Source organism: Pieris brassicae, chromosome 8, assembly GCF_905147105.1.
Source record: "Pieris brassicae chromosome 8, ilPieBrab1.1, whole genome shotgun sequence".
Classification (NCBI taxonomy): domain Eukaryota; kingdom Metazoa; phylum Arthropoda; class Insecta; order Lepidoptera; family Pieridae; genus Pieris; species Pieris brassicae.
The window spans coordinates 1612568-1632429 of record NC_059672.1 but is presented as its reverse complement, the minus strand read 5'-3'; the positions used below and the strand labels follow the sequence as shown (position 1 = coordinate 1632429).

General features: G+C 33.8%; 3 protein-coding genes across 4 annotated transcripts; 1 reads left to right on the top strand and 2 right to left on the bottom strand.

The window, feature by feature from the left end:
- Positions 1 to 628: 628 nt before the first annotated feature.
- LOC123712861 (sarcoplasmic calcium-binding protein 1) lies at positions 629 to 9868 on the bottom strand. 2 transcript variants are annotated; one of them, XM_045666187.1, is made up of 4 exons: positions 9733 to 9868; positions 4993 to 5171; positions 3826 to 4059; positions 629 to 2012 (listed from the first exon to the last, which is right to left on the bottom strand). In XM_045666187.1, exons 1-4 carry the CDS (start codon positions 9782 to 9784, stop codon positions 1890 to 1892), a joined length of 588 nt encoding a protein of 195 aa, XP_045522143.1. In that variant the 5' UTR covers positions 9785 to 9868; the 3' UTR covers positions 629 to 1889. The 2 variants fall into 2 exon arrangements, with proteins under 2 accessions (XP_045522143.1, XP_045522144.1); XM_045666188.1 differs by having other exon boundaries at positions 5005 to 5171; positions 9733 to 9867.
- Positions 9869 to 11834: 1966 nt separating this feature from the next.
- Positions 11835 to 13006, top strand: LOC123712860 (thioredoxin domain-containing protein 15). The gene is made up of 2 exons (XM_045666186.1): positions 11835 to 12066; positions 12148 to 13006. The coding sequence occupies exons 1-2, from the start codon at positions 12006 to 12008 to the stop codon at positions 12975 to 12977; spliced, it is 891 nt and encodes a 296-aa protein (XP_045522142.1). The 5' UTR covers positions 11835 to 12005; the 3' UTR covers positions 12978 to 13006.
- Positions 13007 to 13066: 60 nt separating this feature from the next.
- Positions 13067 to 15066, bottom strand: LOC123712859 (glyoxylate reductase/hydroxypyruvate reductase). Its single transcript, XM_045666184.1, has 3 exons — positions 14556 to 15066; positions 14149 to 14410; positions 13067 to 13732 (listed from the first exon to the last, which is right to left on the bottom strand). The coding sequence occupies exons 1-3, from the start codon at positions 14708 to 14710 to the stop codon at positions 13097 to 13099; spliced, it is 1053 nt and encodes a 350-aa protein (XP_045522140.1). The 5' UTR covers positions 14711 to 15066; the 3' UTR covers positions 13067 to 13096.
- Between the last annotated feature and the right edge of the window lie 4796 nt (positions 15067 to 19862).

The window sequence follows — 19862 nt, the reverse complement described above, 5'->3', positions numbered from 1 at the left end:
TTGTGTGTTATTTCTACTTTTCAACAATTTATCGTGACTTGGATTGATATGCTGATCAGGGAGATATCTCATTTTTTGTCACAAGGTATGTGGGACTCTTGTCTCTGGGGTCGTGGGTTCGAATCCCATCTGTGCATTAATGAACTTTATATAACACTCGCTGGTAAGGTGAAGACATCAATACTGAGGAAAAGGCACCCAAAAAGTCTACTGCGCTGGCAGGTATAGTATGATCAGCACTTACTAGTAAATGATAACGAAACTGATACAGATATATACGGCCTACATCTAAACTCATTTTAGCGCCGTTGCTTTTTTTAAACAAAATCAGTAATCCAGTAATGATTAGGTTTTCTATGTTTTTTCAGCACATCAAAGCTCTAAGCTGTATTCATTTGTATTTTCTTTGTTGATAGACTGTTGATGAATGTTAAAGTGTTCAGTACTTTGTGAAAGTTTTTGTTAGAAAATACTAATAACTTAGTTTGGGAGTCAATGATTAATAATCGCTCCTCTTTAATCTCAATATACCGCCTTGGCAGAGACGGACCAATAACAAAAACCAATTATTACTATTAAAAGAAAAAACGTAACTACGAGCTTGTAGGTATTATTATGAAACAAAATGAAAACTTAAAAATTTATTTCAAAACAAATATTTACATTAACATTCATGACTAGAATGGCAGCCTTTAGCACAAAATTATCCGATTATTTTTACGTAGACAATAATGACACACTCCGAATTAACTATAGATAGATGAACTGTATATGTCTGAATAGTTCGGCTGTTTGCAGCGCAGAGGAATCAGTAGCCATAGTCCTGGAATGCGTGACTGTGGCAAACCAACATACAGAAATCCTCGGAGCTGTGAAGCCGCTCCGTGAAACCTGCGCAGTGCCCAGACTTCTGTGCTTCTGGACTTAGCCAGGACTTTACGCACAATGGACCTAGTTAGAATCGTAAGTCTCTCGGAGACTGAGTCCGCCAACCGTTAACCTTTTATCTGTTCGGATGTCGTAGACTAGCGATAACACGTAACACTAATATTACAAGTTACTTTAGCGCTAGAATGCTTATAAATTAACTTGTAATATTAGTGTTTTATATAAAAAAATAATCCTGATATTTCTCAAAGTATTGGAACATGTTCCAATAATGGCCGTGCCAGGAATCAAATTGTCTTGCCATATACGCCACACTTTTATTATCATGATTAAACATATGATTGCTGTATTTGTACATTTTTCATTCAAACAGTAACATTCCATAAAAAAACATTAAGGACGGAAAATTCAAGAAAACAAACAAAACTAAAACTAGCGTAATATATCTAAGATGTATGTTCAAACATATTTCACACAAATTTATTTCAAACATGAACAATGCAATAATAGAAATTGCAATAGATCAGAAATTCGGAACGCATCTATTTTAAGCCCCGCATATCTGTGATATTTTTAAGTATTAACGATGTAATTTTATTTATGGTTTCGTTTATTTTCGTTGGGTCTTGAGTCTTAGAATGCATCGAGAGCTCAGACAGCCACATACATGGTGACCACCGTATATCGAAATCTAATACAATTTTGACATACGGAAGTCAGATTTATCTTTCTGCCTCGCTTTAAAAAAACCATTATGAAAAATCTCCTAAAACTGCTTTTTTGTTTATTAATGAAAGAAGTTCACGCGCACACAATAAGAGTTTGATTCCGCGGATTCAATTCGGCATTAATATATATGTGTACTCTTTAATTAGATAATCGATCCTTTATTTATCTCACACGATAATTATTTCATAGATTTAAAAAAATATCAAATAATCATTACCCAACGAAAATATTAAAAATAAAAAATCAGTCACTGAAATATATCTTAAAGATTATTAAAGTTCTAATGGGCCGAAAAGTAGGCTGGCTGGGCAGTGCTCGGTCTGGTCAGCCAAGAATTGAGCGAATAGTTCTTGATATCTCGATAAGGAAATGCCACCTTTTCTTCTATCGTCATCCTGAAAAAGAAACGTTCTAATTGAGAAATCGCAAGTTCATCAGTGTGGTTACGTATGAACAAATTACATTTCTGTATAATTGTATTCATTAATTGTTTAGAAGATAAAAATAAATCAGTGGCGCTACAACCCTTTCAGGTCTGGACCTCAGATTTCTGTAACTATTCATGATCATTCGTCAATATAATTGACAAGTAGGTGATCACCTAAGCCTGACATACGCCATCGATTTTTAGGTTTAAGGCAAGCCGGTTTTTCACGATGTTAAATGCGCACAGAAAGCCCATTTGCGTACAGCCGGGTATCGAACCTACGACCTCAGGAATGAGAGTCGGACGCTGAAGCCACAACACTGCTCTAATGAAGAAGATAGGTCAGTGATAAACTATTAAATAATCCTAAACCTGGTTAACAGAAACGTTTAATATTAAACGTAACATTCCACGTATTACATTGAAATTTGGAGCCCCGCCAATCTGGATTAGATATTTTTATTCATTGATTCGTATTTATTAGACAATATAATGCAATATCGTAAATAGTTTTGTAAGAATTCAACTAAACAAAAACCTATAAAAATGTTATAAGAACATTTATAAAGCAATATTTGTTTATGGCAATTTATTATTTAATAAATAGCCAAACGTTTTTGAGGAATCTTAAAACTTAAGTCTTGCTCTCGCTATACTAAAATCGCGGACATCATTAAATGGTTGAGTTGAAAGGTTGAGGAATATTGTAAACTTCTGTCTTATTACATATAAGACACAACCAGGGCCGGATTTAGGGGCAGGGGGCTACAGCCCCAGGTCGTCCATAAAAGAAACTTCGGAGAAAAAAAATACTTTTAAATTCCGACTAGTAAACTTTTCGTTTTTCGTTACTTTACTTTTGAAACATGATTATATTGTTCTTAAATATTAACAGAAAACATTGAGCTGTATTTATATTTTTATATGTTTGTTACATACTAAAGAAATCTAGTTGGTTTCATAATAAATTATTTATTGACAAACTCAACTGAATTTTTTTTTAATTTTATTGTTGGGCCAGATGGCCTCCACTCCTTTGTTGCGCCGAGACCTCTAAATCCGGCCCAGCTGCCAACACAGCAAGTCCTACTCAAGATAAGCTACCGTTAATGAGTCTGCCAAGTGATATTATTTAGACAGAAAAATTACTATGTTTATAACATAGATTCAAAAAACTTGGAGCGGCAAATAAAACATGAACACATGAAAATTTACATAATACAAATATAAAAGTAAAATCAAATTAGTATATATATACCTAAACTATAATCAAAATAGTTTTTGTAATCAGACGAACTGATACTCATTAAAATCGCCAATGGCGTAACTATTCGGAGACATTTGCCAAAACGCAAACCATTTCCTAGAAACGCGTAATTTGACGTAAAACATATACACGTACGATTTTGTCATTCAAATGATGGCAAAACATTTACGATACCATTTTATTATTGTCAAACAATAATTTGTTTAGATAAATTGAAGTTATTCTTGTTATGTGATTAATTAATTATAAAAGGATTATCGCTGATGAAAGTAAATGTTTTTCTCATCATAAATTATGATTTAAGTGCTGGAAATCACATCAAAATATAATGAGAGAAGATATTCAAGACAGCTAAGTATAGAAAAAATCACTTTATATAAATTTAGTTGTTTTCATAGACCGGGGGCAAACGGGCTGAAGGCTCATCTGTTGTTACGTCATACCGTCATCGACACTCACAATGCCAGAAAGCTCGCGAATACATTGCAGGTTTTTCATCAAAGGAATAACTTACGTTTAACAACGAGTTGTAGGCGTCATCAATGACTTTAATGTCTTCCACTACCATACGTTGAATGCAGTCATAACGGAACTCCTCAACTCCCATCAGACCATCAGCATTGATGTCTATCATCCTAAAGTTACTTTCGATGAACGCCTTCATTGCTTGGGGAAAATCTTCGTATTTCTTTCCGACGCAGGTGTTTTTGACTGCTTGCTTAAATTCTTCTACCGAAACAGTGCCGTCCTGTAATTCGTGACTATTAAAAAGAAAAGAATGTTGGGAGATCAAGCCAAGCGTGCGATAAAGCGTGCAGCATGCAGAACATACAGTATAGATATATATTACATAAAGAATAGGCTAGTAAAGAAAATAACTGGTAACGAAAGAGGTAGAAGGATTTTGTTTAAGGCCTAAGGAGGAGAGAAAGAGTCAGATACCGTAAAGGCCACTTTACTGAGAGATTATAAGACTCAACGGGAGAGGTTATACAATTTGGAGTCGCTGGTCCCAATCCAGTTTTTCCGATTTATGTTTACATGTCTTTAACACTTATTGAACTCAACCATGCAAGTTTAAAGGTTTTTAATTATACTCAGAGATATAATTAGATATTCATCATCATTAAATTAACATGTGTAAGTGTAACGAGTGATTTATTCGCCCGGGTGCCCTAAATCTTTCTAATCCTATTTGCAGAAATCAAAATTTAACTGTAATTTCCCTCAGTTGATAAAGCAACTTAGCCTTTGTTGCTGTAAAATACTTTTCCTAGTACATAAAAATGTGAAGTACTGTAAACACTAAAATTCTCCCTATTTACAGCTTCTCTTTCGACATAGGCCTCTTAGAGCTTTTCGGTGGCTGCTCTACTAATATCATCTTCCCATCTTTTTATTTGTCTTCGTCGTTTTCTTTTGTCATAGCGAGGAAGCCATTCGCGTCCGTCGACAAAGCAACTTAATTATTTATAATTTAATTGGACATATTACATTATTTCATTTTTTTAAGTTACATCTTCTTGTCCAGCCTACGAGATTTAAAAGATTTGAAAGATCGATAAAGCGTTTAAATTATTTTAACTTGCGATTACAAATAAAGCTTCTATACCACTACTGCGATCTAAAAGCGACGGACTAAGCTCTGCTAAGCCTAGCTAATGTAAGTGTGATAACCGACATAGTCTGGCACCTTATCGAAGTCAGCGAGCCTAGAGATCTCCTCCCAGAGGTTGATCATGATGTTCTGGTATTTTTGAAGCCGGGCCGCACTGCAGTCCCCTTTGCCTTCGAGCACACACGTCCGCAAAGCGAGACATTGGAAGTCGTGTGAGTCTAGGTAACCATTGTTGTCGATATCTGGAAAAAATCATTGGTTTAAACATACATAAATTAAGTGATAAGACAATATCTGTTCTTTGTATGTCTAATGGGTATATGAAAGGACGGCAGCGAAATCTTTATTGATTCACTTTTAATGTTCTCGACCGATTTGTATTATTACGTAGTGAAATTTTAAATGTAACTATGAAATGTATTAGTCATTTTTTTTACAAAAGAATCATATGGCACCCTGCCACGGAAATCAGACCCATCTTTTACTATAGTACACACTAGCAAGTGTTATTTGCTTACATTCAAAATCAATTGGTCGGTAAACTTTTGATTTTTTTGTATATTTGAGCACGGCTTTAGGGAAGGATCTGAGGTTTATTACTGAGCCATCACTGCCAACTTAACTGTGAGATATAACATAGCTAGAATATGTATAAAATTTATTCATGTAACTAAACATAACAATCATATATACAGTATTTACAATTTTCCTAAGCTTCGTAGTAATAATAAAAATATGTAACTAAAAAGTTTGGTCCCTGTGACAGTGTACCTTTAACGATGGCAGCATTTCATTGCTGTATTGCAATACTTATTCGTTGAGCGAGGAGAGCACCAGCTCTATGGTCACCGGTACTAGCTACCAGGAGTCAACTTAACTCTTTAATTAGCGCCCGTGCACTTGAACCCCATGGCCCAAGAGTCTCTACTCCAAAGTGAATAAAATCGATTTTGGAGGAAAGACTCTTACATTTTCCGCCTTATCTGCAGCCGCCTTTTTTACTTGCCCTAGGGCGGTGTTCTGGGCTAACGTGATAGATTTATATATAGATATATATATTACATCACAAGAACAGTGAATCAAGCTTATAAAAACAATTAAAAAAATTCACTTGTGGGTGTAATCTCTATTTAAATTCCTGATAAAATACTCTAAACATTTCTGTACCACACATAACAATTAACTGTTAATTGTTTGGCAACGGAAACATATAAAATAATTGAATCTGTATATTTGCAATGGTAATTAGCAACCTTCCTTATTTCTCCGCCAAATTATTTTAGTACAGCTGTCGTAAATGTTAAATAATTGGTCTTTGTCTTACGTCTTTGTGATGAAGCTAGTCTAACGGAAGAGGTAATAAACTATTAAGAAAAAGTCGTAAAATTTTTATCAAGAATGAAAATAATATGCCCACAAATGTAGGCTCCATTATCACGTGAATGTCGAGGTTATTCAACTCATTGACACCACGGGCCTAGGGAGAAGACTGAAAATGACAAAACCGAAACGGTTTTGTCTACCGAAATGGTTTAACTAGTGAATTAGTGACAGTGCACGTTATTATTAAGTGCTAAACAGTTGTAAGTGGAAGTATCAAAAGTGGAAGTAACAAAAGAACTGAGTCTTCCTTAGAGAATGTAAGTAGTGTTACTGGACATTTTCTTATGTTAATATTAGTAAATTAGATTAGACTTAAATAACTTATAGTCTTAAGTTAGGCTAGATCATACTTTTCCATGATGTCTTAGGAAGGAAAAAATTATATGTTTCGAAGTCAAAGCATCATAATAAAAATATTTTTTGTATTTGGTCTATATAATTATAGAATATCACTATAGATACAATTCTTTTGCAAGCATTGATCTGGTGATCAGCAGTCAACGAGAGTTATTTATATATTATTGTATACGTGTTATTAATAGTTTTATATACAAATATAACAATGTAATAAATTGTAAAATTTCAATGATAAATGTACCAATTTATTTGGCGAAGCCGTAGACAATAGAATGTATGCCAAGAGCTCACCTTTCGTAACATTCGGTTTGATGGTTTGTCTTGTCACCTTGTTATATGACGCGATTTACGCATGAATTTTGGCTATTAAATTATTCTGGGGTTAGTTTCTTCTCTCTGAATGGTAACCATGGTAACCGTAATTCGCGTCTACGCTGATTATATCAATGTAGAGCTACAACTCTTTGGATCTTATTTTTTTACGTCTACTTCTGTATTTTTGATAATTATTTATATGCATATTCTTAGTTACAACGGCGTGCAAATTCGTCGTACATAATTTGCCGTATTATCTTGTTATGGTATGTTAACATGTAATCACATTATTGAACTTCATTATTACACTATCAAATCAATATAAAGTACAAAGTTTCACTCAAATAATCAGAATAATGTTTTGTTTTTTTAAATAATAGATTTAGTTGATTTCTTAATTCCCTGGAAATTAAATACTAAATGTGGCAGTCTGTTACCGATGGTCAGGTATTGTCCAAGAGGTACTAAATTACATAATAGTATATTTTGTTGAAGTCATTATAATCGTAAAAAATTGTTTGATCTTATAACTCCCGATTAATTTTCGGCATAATTTCTCCACATATCTACTTCAACAGTTACTATAGGTTATGCTCAGGTAAAACATGTCAATCCCCTTAGAATATTTCCGCAAGTGTTAATTGTCACATTGACAGTGAAACGCAATGACAGCCAGGATTAAAGTTTAAACATTAAGGTTTCACGTTTAAATTGAGAATCTATTCTTGTCTCAGAAACTTCTATTATCTATTAGAATTTGAATATCGAAAAATATCTAGAGCATTTTAACTATCGTATCGTTGCCCAATGAAATTATCTTGTTTGTAATTGATCGTAAAGATTTATTTACGTTCGAAGTGTGCTAATTTAGTGCCAATAGACCAACATTCAATGCCAATGTGAGGTTCATGTCAGATCAACTGAAAATACTTTTAATACCCACGCAATTAATTAGGCTGTGATAGATAGATCAAGGCTGATTTTAATTCAGATGTTTTGGATTACTTTAAGGAAAAGCACAATTCAAAGATAACTCAACATCGTAATTCAAAAATCGAATAGTAAACCTCTCTCGGTTGTTAAGTTGGGTAGAAAGCTTTTGGTAGCTTTAAGTTGGCGCTAGAACATCTACGAACAACTAGTCGCACTTTTAGTTGTTTAGTATCTATATAATATAGGGACTGAGTAACAGGCTTACTTATATAAAAGTATAAATAGGCATAGGTAGATAGAGCACGAAACTAAGTACCCTTTCTATATATGTACATTTCTATAGTAATATATAAACCTCTGGTATTAGCACATATTCGTTGTAGAACGTTACAGTGTAAAGTGGCAGTGATGTCGACACAGGACATCACGGTCTGTCATGTCAAAAAAGTGCAGACCGCCTCTCGAGACATTGCCATCCTCAACGTGCCAAGTCTACTTGAGCCGACTGGTGTTACAAGAGACGATGGCAAGAGACCGGACGGAATCTGATGCAGCCTGTTCAGACACGCAGGCCCCGTCCATCTATATGGAACTAACAACAGAGCTGGTTTGACTTGTGAACAGGGGTCTAGATATGATTTTGTCCCATTCGGTGTCGAGACCCTTAGTCTGTAGGTACTATCGCGATAAGGCTTTTTAAAGAAATAGTCGACAGACAAAAGCTCACAGCTACCTCGGACAAAGAATTAGTCTAGCTATCTCAAAGGGGGAACGCTGTCAGTACGTTCGGAACCTTGCGTAAAGGTACTCCTTTTAATGATATATTTTAGTTATTATATTTTTAGTGGTTAGTTTTTGTATGTTATATTAATTTATGTTACTTTATATTATTAATTACTTTATTTTATATTGAATTAAATTTGAGAACCCCGCTTAGCACCAGAGGAGGCTTTTTCTCAATTTCGGGTATCTTACCCGACTTGTTTACGTTCAAGGGGACGTAGGTGGACATAGCGCAAAGTATGATCTCGTATGACAAAACCGCATAAGATTTTGAAAAACGCGAGTTCAAATTCGAATGGCGAAAAGCATTAAATGTAATAAAGTTTTCATTTATTTTGTCATTATGAAGCCCCAACATTGTAATAAATTTTCTTTTTGTTTATTGTCATGAAGTCAATGGTTTTCGCCTTTTTAGGAAAGTTTATTGGGTGCTTTGTGAACCTTCGCGATAAATTTTTACACCGTAAGAAAGTGTCAACTGCGCTATATAAAAATCACTGGACCACATTTGAACGCAAGTTCTGGGCACGTGTTATTACCCACGAAATGAAGTTTATTTCAAGAGTTATTGTATATATCTATATATATCAATTAGCAGTCTATCAAAGTTGGATGCTTACAATAGATAAATTAAAATAGCTGTCAAACGAATTGCTGATACGTTAACAAGAATGTTTTTGACAGATATATTTTATCACAATATTTACTATAAATAATGATTATACTCCATGTATGTTAATTAACTGAGTAAAATATTTATATACACTATTATATTATTAGTCTATGAATACGTTGTGAATCAATAAAATTTCCAATAAATATCATTGCGTTTCATTTTACATGATTTTTTAAAACTTTTGTTTTAATAATATTGATGTGTGATAGATTGTATTAGTAATTTAAATTTAACATGTCTGTTGTCTAAAAAACTTATGAATAAATAAATAAAAACACTAGTAATAGCTAAAACATTAGTGAGCAGATTTTAATTAATAATTTTTCCGTAAACAAAACTATAAAAATTCCGCTTACCGTAAAGGTATCTTACGACAAAAGCAACTCTGTTATCCCAGCTATATGCCATTGTTGTTCAGCTCTCAACGAGAGATTAGACACAGGTTCACAGATCGGTCGCGTCTTTTGAACTAAACTCTGTAAGACTCGTGGCCGTCACTAAACAGTCAACTAAATATATCTGCCCAACAAGCTGGTACACAGTTTAACATTAACAGTTGGACGGCAGAAAAACCAACTGCCATATTGCAATTACTGACTGAGATTTTTTTAATCTTACATGTTTTTATCGCACGGCATGTACAGCCTTTTACATTAATATTAAATATCTATGATCATTTTAAATTTTTGGTAGAAAATAATTGACATATAATAGAGAATATGATTAATTAGAGTATGTTAAAAAAAGCTTTATTCATATATTTTTTTGTCTAGGGTACAGAAACTATTATTCATTGATTTTGAACGGAATGACCAATCGTAATGTTATAGGCTGCTTGTTGAACTTGATTGAACTTCTTAAACGGATATAATCCTGACATATTACACTAACAAATTTCAAGTTCTTTTCAATCGTAGCTAGCGAGTCTCACGCTTGTTATATAGGCTTAAGTAGTTTAATTAATACTTCACTAATACTTAACTAATACAGTAATACTACTGGTGTAAACCAAGCATTGTTATACTGGTTTTAAAAGTCTGTGTCAGCAATGTATCAGCTTAGTTTCATTGTGTTTGGCAGTACAGGTGCTTCGGAGCAGGAATAAATGGTTACACCAATTAATATAGCCAGCTGAATCACAAATCGATGACGATCTTGTAGCTTAATTAGCGCATTCTACAAGCACAAGATGCCACGGCTTGTAGTAGGTATTAATAAGTTGTTAATCATTTTCTTTAAGCACGTTAATCTATAATTTAAATAAGAAAGTTTATATTTTACTTATTCTACTAAAATCTTTTTTTATAGACGTCATCCAAATATATTGTTACGAAGACGGGTCGACTACAATGTTTCTAGATTTTTCCACTAGTTAGAGAACTTTTAAGCAGGCTGTAATATGATTTCTGACCGTTTCAGGAGAGGCTCAATCACATATTAGTTAATTGTAATTTCCATAAATTTACCCTAGTTTTCAGGAAGCTGAAACATTTTTTCAGTCAGTTTCAGAACATGTGTAGTCGAGCGGTGCAGTTTTCAGGAGACCCGTTTTCAGGCGTTTTCAGGCCTAGTTATACCCCTTTGATGAAGGAATATTCTAGACCGAACTTTCTAGGTGTGAGACAAGGACGAAATGATACGAGAGAGAGAGAGAGAAGATCAGAACTTTCTCGAAACTAGACGAGCACTCTAGAACGCCGTACGACAAGGACGGAGCAACGTGCAAAAGAGACAAAGAGTGCGAACGTTCTAGAATTGTGCAATCGCTAGAAGCCCGCCTAGAAAGTTCTCGAATATTGTTTAGAATTATTCCCAGGGATATATAAGCGAGCCGAAACGCGACTAGTCACTTAGTTTGGAATGCGATAACAAGAGCAAAACACCGAAGCGATAAAGTGCGAACAAAGTGAATACAAGTGATAAATTACAGTGTAAAGTGTGCATAAGTGAAGTAATAAGTGATTGTTTTTGTGTGTGCTATAAGTGCCTTTCTGCAAGTAATTTGTGCCCATAAATTCCTCATTTGATTTACCAATAAATAAACCCTTGAATAAATCTACGGCATTTTCTATCCGATCCCCTAGCTCGTAACAATATTATCTAGTTTCAATTCGGGGTCCTAAAGTTAGGCAATCCCCTATGATTGTGAAACGGAAGTGGAAGTATAGAGATAAATTTACATATTGCATACATAATTATATTATTCATGCACAATTTAGCGAAAGTAGATTTATATATTCGGATTAAAACACGTTAATATGAGTATACTAGACGTATCTCTTTTGTACTGATAAATGAACGAGCGAGTTAATACCAACAGACCAATTGACATATCATAATATTCGTGTAAAGTAATATTTCAAATATGGCTACCATATTATGGTTTGCGACTTTAGTGAAAACCTATTCAGTGGAACATAGTTTTTGCGTGCAACGGACAGGCAGTCTTTATATATCTTTGAGTTGTCATAAATAATGTTAATTGTTATCCCAAAACTGTCATTGTCATCACAGATGACTCTTGTCTAATAACAAGATTAAAGTTTAAACTTGTAAGTTGTAAATAATAAAAGAAAAACTATTCCAAAACGTTTATTTTCTCGAACATGGATGAATAGCTGAATTTTGAATGATGCCTAAACTTAACATGTGTAAAAAAACAAACTTATTTTTATTGATTGCGCTTGCCGGTGAGTCTCTTATTAAATTATTCTATTTTCGAATTATGTTTATAATCCTTAATCGAGTAAGAATACATCTTAATTTTCCAGGCATATCATTATCTGTGCAGTATGATATGGACGAAGAAGTTGCCATCGATGTGCCGAGAGAAGAGGATATGGAAATGGAAACTGTTGACGATTCAGAATCATTACTCTCGAATGTTGTGTCCGATGTTAATCGAACTTTATCCAATTTGTACTTCCATGTTACCTCTAGTAACGCAACTGTAGAGAATAAAACACAAGCTTTGAATGAAACTAAAAAACTTGTTAAGTGCAAAGAAATCATGTATGAAAGTGAAGATATTGAACCAATAGTTGAAATTGTCAATGGCAGTAACTTGGCTAAGTTATTGCAAGTGAAACCAGACATATCAGGGCGTGATGTAGATGCTGATTGTGTATTAGTTTTATTCTATGCTAAAGCATGCCCTTTTAGTGCACATGCAGCCCCACATTTCAATGCCTTAGCTAGATCATACCCAAATATTAAAATGGTTGCATTAGATGCATTAAGGCATCATGGGATTAATGCGCAGTATGGTATTGTTGGTGTCCCAACATTGAAGATGTTTCACAATGGCCGACCAGTTGGCAAGTTTAATGGAACCGAGTACAATATCCATTTATTCAGTAAATTTGTCAATGCTATAACAGGGCAGAATCCTCATGGCCTATTGGTGATGTCTAAGGACTTCCAAGGACCAGTTTCAAGTACAGCAGAAAAGGAAACAGATTTCTTCCTCATATTATCATGGTTGTTTATAGTTGTGTGCTCAATATATTACTTTATGGAATCAAAGTGGTGGACAATGATTGTTGAGATGGTGCAAAATAATTGGAGGGAGTCAGTCGCTCAACATGAACACAATGACTGAGACTATACATTTAAGATAATTATAAATGGTGCATAGCTATTATATATCTCATACAATAACAAATATGCAAAATTTATTAAACAACAACAGCCATAAATAGTTTTTATTAAATTTATAAATTAGTCCAATTCTGCAGGCAATTTGGTACCATTCAGGCCAGCTAAAATATTGTTGGCTGTCATCTCACTCATGTTTGATCTAGTTTGTATTGCCGCACTGCCTATATGAGGTAGTATAACACAGTTCTTTAATTTGAACAATGGACTATCTAAAGGCAAAGGCTCTGGTGTAGTAACATCTAAACCAGCAGCTCGAATAGTACCATTCTGCAATGCTTCTATTAGTGCATTTTGATCAACAATTCCTCCACGACTTGTATTAATAAACACAGCAGAGTTTTTCATCTTTTTAAATGCATTTCTATTAAACATCTCCTTGGTTTCCGGTGCTAATGCTGCACAGCATATAACAAAGTCGCTTTTAGAAAGTAATTCATCAAAGCTTACTTTGGAAGCACCAATTTCTTTGGCTTCTGGTCTTTCACTTCGGTTGAAGTAGAGGAGTTGGGATGTGTTAAAAGATTTAACACGTTTTGCAACTGCCTGACCAATTCTACCAAAGCCAACAATTCCCACAGTGGCATCAGCTAAACCAGGACCTGTCATCCATGTTGGAGCCCAGGAAACCCAGCCTCCAGTTCGGGCCTCATGTGTAGCCTCAGGAAGTCGCCTTGAGGTACATAATAGAAGTGCTAACTGAAAATAAAGAAATGGCTCCAATTAACTAAAAATCCATAAAGGTAGAAATTGGAAGGAACATTTATACTTGTTACTAGCCTTGAATTTCATCACACAATAGATATGCTAAGGAACAACTGTGTAGATGTTGCTTAAGACCATTTAAAGGCAAAATATCAATGCTTAACTTAAAATACACTAGAACTATACCAGGATAATGGTATACCAGTTTCAACTAATCTAATTAAAGTATAAACATGAGAAAGATGAAATTAAGATAATATAAAAATGCTTATTTCTTCTAATTCAAAAATAAAAACATTCTAAACAATCTAATGTAATATGCTTAGTAAACTATGAGTTTTGAGTAATTGGATAAATGAAATAGCTATACCTAATTCTACTAAAGAAAGACACTTATTACATAGACATACTGTTAGCTCAGCAGTGGCATCTGTCAAGACACCAGGAGTGTATCCAATTTTAATCCCTCTCTTTTTGCATTCTTTGACATCAATGTGGTCATAGCCAACGGAGATGGTTGCTACAACTTTTAACTCTGGCCCAGCAGCATCAAGCAATTCTTTATCAATCTTGTCAGTTATACAACAATATATTCCATTCACTCCCTGGACAGACTTAAGGAAATCTGCTTTAGGAATAGGCATAGGACCATCCCATACTTTTAGATCACATCTGCAAATAACAATATTATTGTTGATATTATAAAATCTGAGTAATAGTTTTTAAATACAATTAATAAAATGTACAGAAAATTAATAATACTAATTTGTTAAATAGTTAAATTTTTATCAGATTTTGGAATAACTCTACTACTTACTGTTTCTTTAAAATATCCACACCACTTTCAGGCATATCAGAGCGGGATATAAAAACTTTAAATTTTTCTGAATTACTCATTTTCCTTAAAATATTGACCACAATATTGTTGCATACTAAAGTATGAGGAAAAACCGTGAGTCTTTTATAAAACATGAATTGATAACCTTTGATTTTTATATAATGAAATATCCTTGAAAGTTACACTTATGGTAAATATTTAGGCGGTACTTCTCGCGGCGGCGTAATCTTTGTTTCCGCTTTGAAGAATGAAGGTTTCGCAAAATATATTGCCAAATGTAACGAAAAAACGGTTCCAAGAATAACTTTACCCTTAGTGGACTTTATAAAAGATAAACCACTCATAGTTTTAACTAAATATTTTTCAAGTTCATAATCTAAAGTGTATATATGAAGTTATGTAATGATCTTATCACATATTCCCAACTTATATTAAACAAGACCTTGAGTGGTTTTAAGTGTGAGTTTTACAAAAACAAATGTTTGAAAATGAATAACAGAGTGCTAGATGTGAAATCTCATGACACTGACACTGACAGATGACTGATAGCTGTTGAGTGACTTATTACAGAGTTACTGCTACTGACAACAATTGTCATTATCGTTGCGACAAAATAAACAAACGAGCTAATATCATTCTCTGATAAATATCTTTCGCGGTAGGGGGTCACTAAGGTCGTAAAGTAGTTGTTTTATGTACTATGTACTTTAAATACCATACCCGTCGCATAAATTGTTTAGAAGCGAACTCATAGGAATAACGAATAATGATGACTACAATTAACGAGCCATAATTAGTTTATTAATGCCACATGAAAATGAGGATATCTATAGGTCTCATTTTCATGTGGCGTTAATAAACTTAATTGATTTCAAATATGAGCCCCCTTTTAGTAGAATAAAATAGATATGCTAAGGGGCGTAGCTTTATCGTTATACAATGATAGTTGGTCGCAAGAAAAAGAGAGCTCATAAACTATACAAAATTGAAATAACGAAGATTAACCGTTACGCAATCGCAGTTATAAACGTAAAGACAGTTACTCATTATCTCTAGTTAATTTTCAATTAGCGTTTAACGAATGCCTTTCACAAAAACGTAATTATTTCGCCTCGAAAATAATTAATTACCTAATCTGCTTTGCTACACGATCTAAATTCTTAGGAATGCAATTTAACTTTCATCATTCTTAGATACAGAAGTAATGCACAAAAATCTTTAATAATGAAAAACGCAGCGACTTTCTAACAGTAATTGCAACATTCTCACGAAAGTGCAAAAATATTTCAGAAGCGACAAGGTGTTTGGTTATGAAAAATCACAGAAAATTAAGTAGGTGTTATGCGTCTTGATTAGGGTTGCTGCGTAGGTTTTATATGTATATAAAGACAACATTTAAAATGACTCAATATTTGTTAAGTATGTACTTAGTGAAGAAAACTATTTTATACGTCCATCAAAAACTTTTACATTCAGTTAACATTCGAAGCCTACTAAAATACGGACGTTGATATAGGTATGTATATAATGCGCGATAGGTTTCGTATTTGGCGTACATTTAACAAAGAAGCAGATGTAATTAAAAAAATTGAACATCCTTACCACAAAAGCGTCATCTCAAGACCATGCAGATTATAAAGAAACGCTGGGAAAGATTAATAATACTAACTGATACACTACCGTACACATCTGTGTTAATGAAAAAACTTATGCCACGTTTGACAACCCTAGATGCGACAAAGTGAAAGCTTAGAATATCTATTTCTAGATTCAGTATTTATTTGTGATGGACATCTTTAGCCAATTAAAATATAGTAATGTCTTGATTATCATCAAACAAAAAGCATTTGTTAGCTCGCGACTGCTAAAATAATAAAAATGGTGGGCTGAGTAGACAAACAGTGCCATTTGTATTTACATTTAGCTTGATTTGTTAAATGTTAACCCCGTAGTTTAGTCAAGATGCCTTAACAGTAGTGTATGTAGAAAGTCGAAAATTTAATTTATATGAAAATGACAGTTCGCGTCGACATAATTTCATATTATTATTGATATTCTACATTTTATTATTATTATTAAAGCTTTATTAATTATTTCACAGAACAATTAGTTAGTTTAAATTCCTTAATATTAGTATTAGTTGTGTTAGTATAAGTTTTAAAAAATTTAGGTTATCTTCTACAGTAAATTAAGTGTTATTTCTCTTTGTCTTGAGCAACATTTATCCAGTTTTTCCCCGCTAGATCTTTAATGTCATCTGTCAATCTTTTCTTTTGTAGTCCTATACATCTTTTTCCAGTAGTTTTGTTATTTCTAGTGTCTAGTCCATCTTTTATCCCGCGCTCTACAAATATGACCTACCCATATCCATTTAAGCCTTTGAGCGTTTACAAGTGCATCTGTAAGTTTGATTTTTTTACGAATGTCTACATTTCTTGTTTTGTTTATTGTCCTCAACTTGAAGATGCTTAGAGAGGCATAAAAGCTATTTGATACAATATTTGAATCCATTATTAGCTACTTGTGTTGTTGACTATACTTTCCTTTCAGAATTTCCTTGTCGGTCCAACAGTTCTTCCTTCTCGTGTAAAGATCCATGTTTTCCTAAATATATGTCACCGTAAAATTGTAAACACAGTTAGGTTGTAATCTATCTAACTGTCGAAAGATTGTGTATCTCAACGTACTGCTTACAATTTAACGTATATACGGTTATAATTCGGTAGATTGTTATCTATCGAAGTATAACCGTCAAATTACAATATTAAAATTGTCAAATTGTCAACTGTCCGAAAGTTGTCCCTGATTCGTCGGCTTTATAGAAGACCGTATCGTAAAAAAAAATCGAAAACATATTATTGTTTACCTAATAAATAATGAATAAATACTTGATGTCACAATTCCTGAACTGCATTCATTTTATTTGACTGATGATACCCGTGTTTCATTCGTAACTCTATGGACACAGAACGACAGTTCACAATCTCGCGAGATAGATTATAACCTAACGGTATTTACAATTTTGCGTTGACATATACATTATATATAGTTGTTAACATATTCTATCGGTTTACTAGATAGTAGAGAGTAGACACTCTGATTGGCTGGCACAGATTATTGGATAAAATTCTTGTTTTTTTAGTGTTCACAGATAGTCCAACTTTTTGTCTTTCCCTGTCTAGTGTTCGAACTTTTAAGCATTTTTTTAATAGTTTTTGTAGCGGTCTCAATGAAGAAGGCTATGTCGTCAGCGAATCTAAGGTGAGTTAGATGTTTGTTTCGTGTCCAGAGGCCGTAATTATTCCATTCTATACTTTGGAATATATCTTTAAGGACTGCTGCAAATAATATTGGGGAAAGTGGGTCACCCTGTCTTACGCCTGTTTTAATTCGGATTTCTCAGCCTTTATTTTACTAACACTATTGCTGTATATGTTCTGTAATATATTTATATATTTTTCAATTACCTTTTTTTTGCGCTTTCCATATGGATGTATGCATTATGCTTTCGAACGCTTTCGAATGGTCTGCAAATGCCATCTAGAGTGGTTTGTTAAATGATTTGTTTGATAGTGAGGATGTGGTCGATAGTAGACTAGTAGAAAGTGGAAGACTGCTTGCTCTACTGGTATATTCCGCTCAGTATTATCGATGAAAACAATTTATATATTACGGAAACCAAGTCTCAATGTCTAGTGGGTTGCTTTTCTTGTACAGAAATACTATATTCGATTTGCGCCATTGTTTTGGCTTTGACTTTCTACATTAGACACTGTTAAAGCATCTTAACCAAGGCCTGTAGATGGCAGTCATATAATAAAGATAGATGAGTTGAAATTTATTAGAGATAGAGAATAAATACTATGTAATAATTATGTCTGTGGTCGTATGCCTGTACAAAATAATATAGCTTGTATTTGTATGTTTTGAAATGTCATGTTAATGATATTATACTTTTTTTATATTTCTTGCACTTCTAATTAAGCAGTGAATTCTCAAATGGTCAAATGTAAACTTATAGGACACATGTTTCATGGCTTGGTTCCCATGACTTGGGGATGAAGCGCATCTCTAACGGTGCAGTTACTGTCAGCATTTGATATGCTATTATTTTTATTTTTGTAATATCCTCACTTTTTGTTTTACCACTCCTCCGATTGCTTACTCGCTGCTAAGCGTCCTGTTCCTCCGGACCCAATTTTAAACGATCCTCAACATGCTTGGCATCAGAGACTTTAGTGCTCATGTTTTATGACACGTGGTCGGTTAATCGTAACTGGCTATGTCATAGGCTCTTTCCTTCCATGCCGGGCAATCTTAGTTAGATATATTGTAGACATTTGATTAGGCCCCCAAAATGTTTGAAAAAGTCAAAATGTTTAGATGCACTAAAGTATATAAATATAAAAGTATATAGTATTAAATATTTGCCATCATGATATTCCCATTTGCTGACGGTACACAGTCTATGCCAAGATGTGGCAATTGCCAACTATGTCAGCTGATAGACAACTGTAGAATTGTGAATGTGTTGCCTTGTTTGCCTAGGACGATATTTGTGAGACAATTGTTACCTGTTGTTGCTCGAATAATACTCTATATATATACAAATATGAGCCACGTTGGCCTAATGGCTTCAGCGTGAACCTCAACCCTGAGGTCGTAGATTCGATCCTCGGCTTTGCACAAATGGACTTCCTTTCTATGTACGCATTTAACATATACCCAAAAAGTCGTTGGCAGGCGTCAGGCACAGGAGGTTGATCACCAACTTGCCAATTTGATTAACAAATGATAATGAAACACACAGAAATCTGAGACCCAGACATATAAAGGTTGTAGCGCCACAGATTTTTTTAATATATACAAATATATAGAATGGAGACATCAAACACAATTCTTGTGCGTATGAATTACAGTAGTAATATTAAGTTCCTAAATTTAAAATAAATCCGGACCTAATCGGACCTAACGAATCCGGAACATGTCCAGACTGAATAAGGGTGAGATTTAGAGTTGCTTAAAGACGAGAGCATAATGTCAAAACTATTGCCATAATATTTAAAAAAAGACGAGTGAGTGATATGATTCCCGTATGTCAAAACTGATGGGATTCTATTAATTTATTTTATGTAACGCTACGTCTAACCTCAGCATCTAAGTGTTAATTATTTTAACTATACAACTTTTATTTAAGAAGCTATGTAGTATCCAAAAATACAGTTAATTTAATTTAAATATGTATACTTTTTCGCGTATGGCAACATTATACTAAAACCACTTGTC

Bases quoted from the DNA above. Each gene is read 5' to 3' on its own strand.
- LOC123712861 (XM_045666187.1), bottom strand. From the start codon at position 9,784: ATGGCATATAGCTGGGATAACAGAGTTGCTTTTGTCGTAAGATACCTT. The intron at 4,060-4,992 runs GTCGGTTATCAC...CACGAATTACAG, and splicing joins TCGATAAGGTGCCAGACTAT to GACGGCACTGTTTCGGTAGA. The intron at 2,013-3,825 runs GTAAGTTATTCC...TTTCTTTTTCAG, and splicing joins CCTACAACTCGTTGTTAAAC to GATGACGATAGAAGAAAAGG.
- LOC123712860 (XM_045666186.1), top strand. From the start codon at position 12,006: ATGATGCCTAAACTTAACATGTGTAAAAAAACAAACTTATTTTTATTG. The intron at 12,067-12,147 runs GTGAGTCTCTTA...TTAATTTTCCAG, and splicing joins TTTATTGATTGCGCTTGCCG to GCATATCATTATCTGTGCAG.
- LOC123712859 (XM_045666184.1), bottom strand. From the start codon at position 14,710: ATGTTTTATAAAAGACTCACGGTTTTTCCTCATACTTTAGTATGCAAC. The intron at 14,411-14,555 runs GTAAGTAGTAGA...TGTTATTTGCAG, and splicing joins GTGGATATTTTAAAGAAACA to ATGTGATCTAAAAGTATGGG. The intron at 13,733-14,148 runs GTATGTCTATGT...CTTTATTTTCAG, and splicing joins ATGCCACTGCTGAGCTAACA to TTAGCACTTCTATTATGTAC.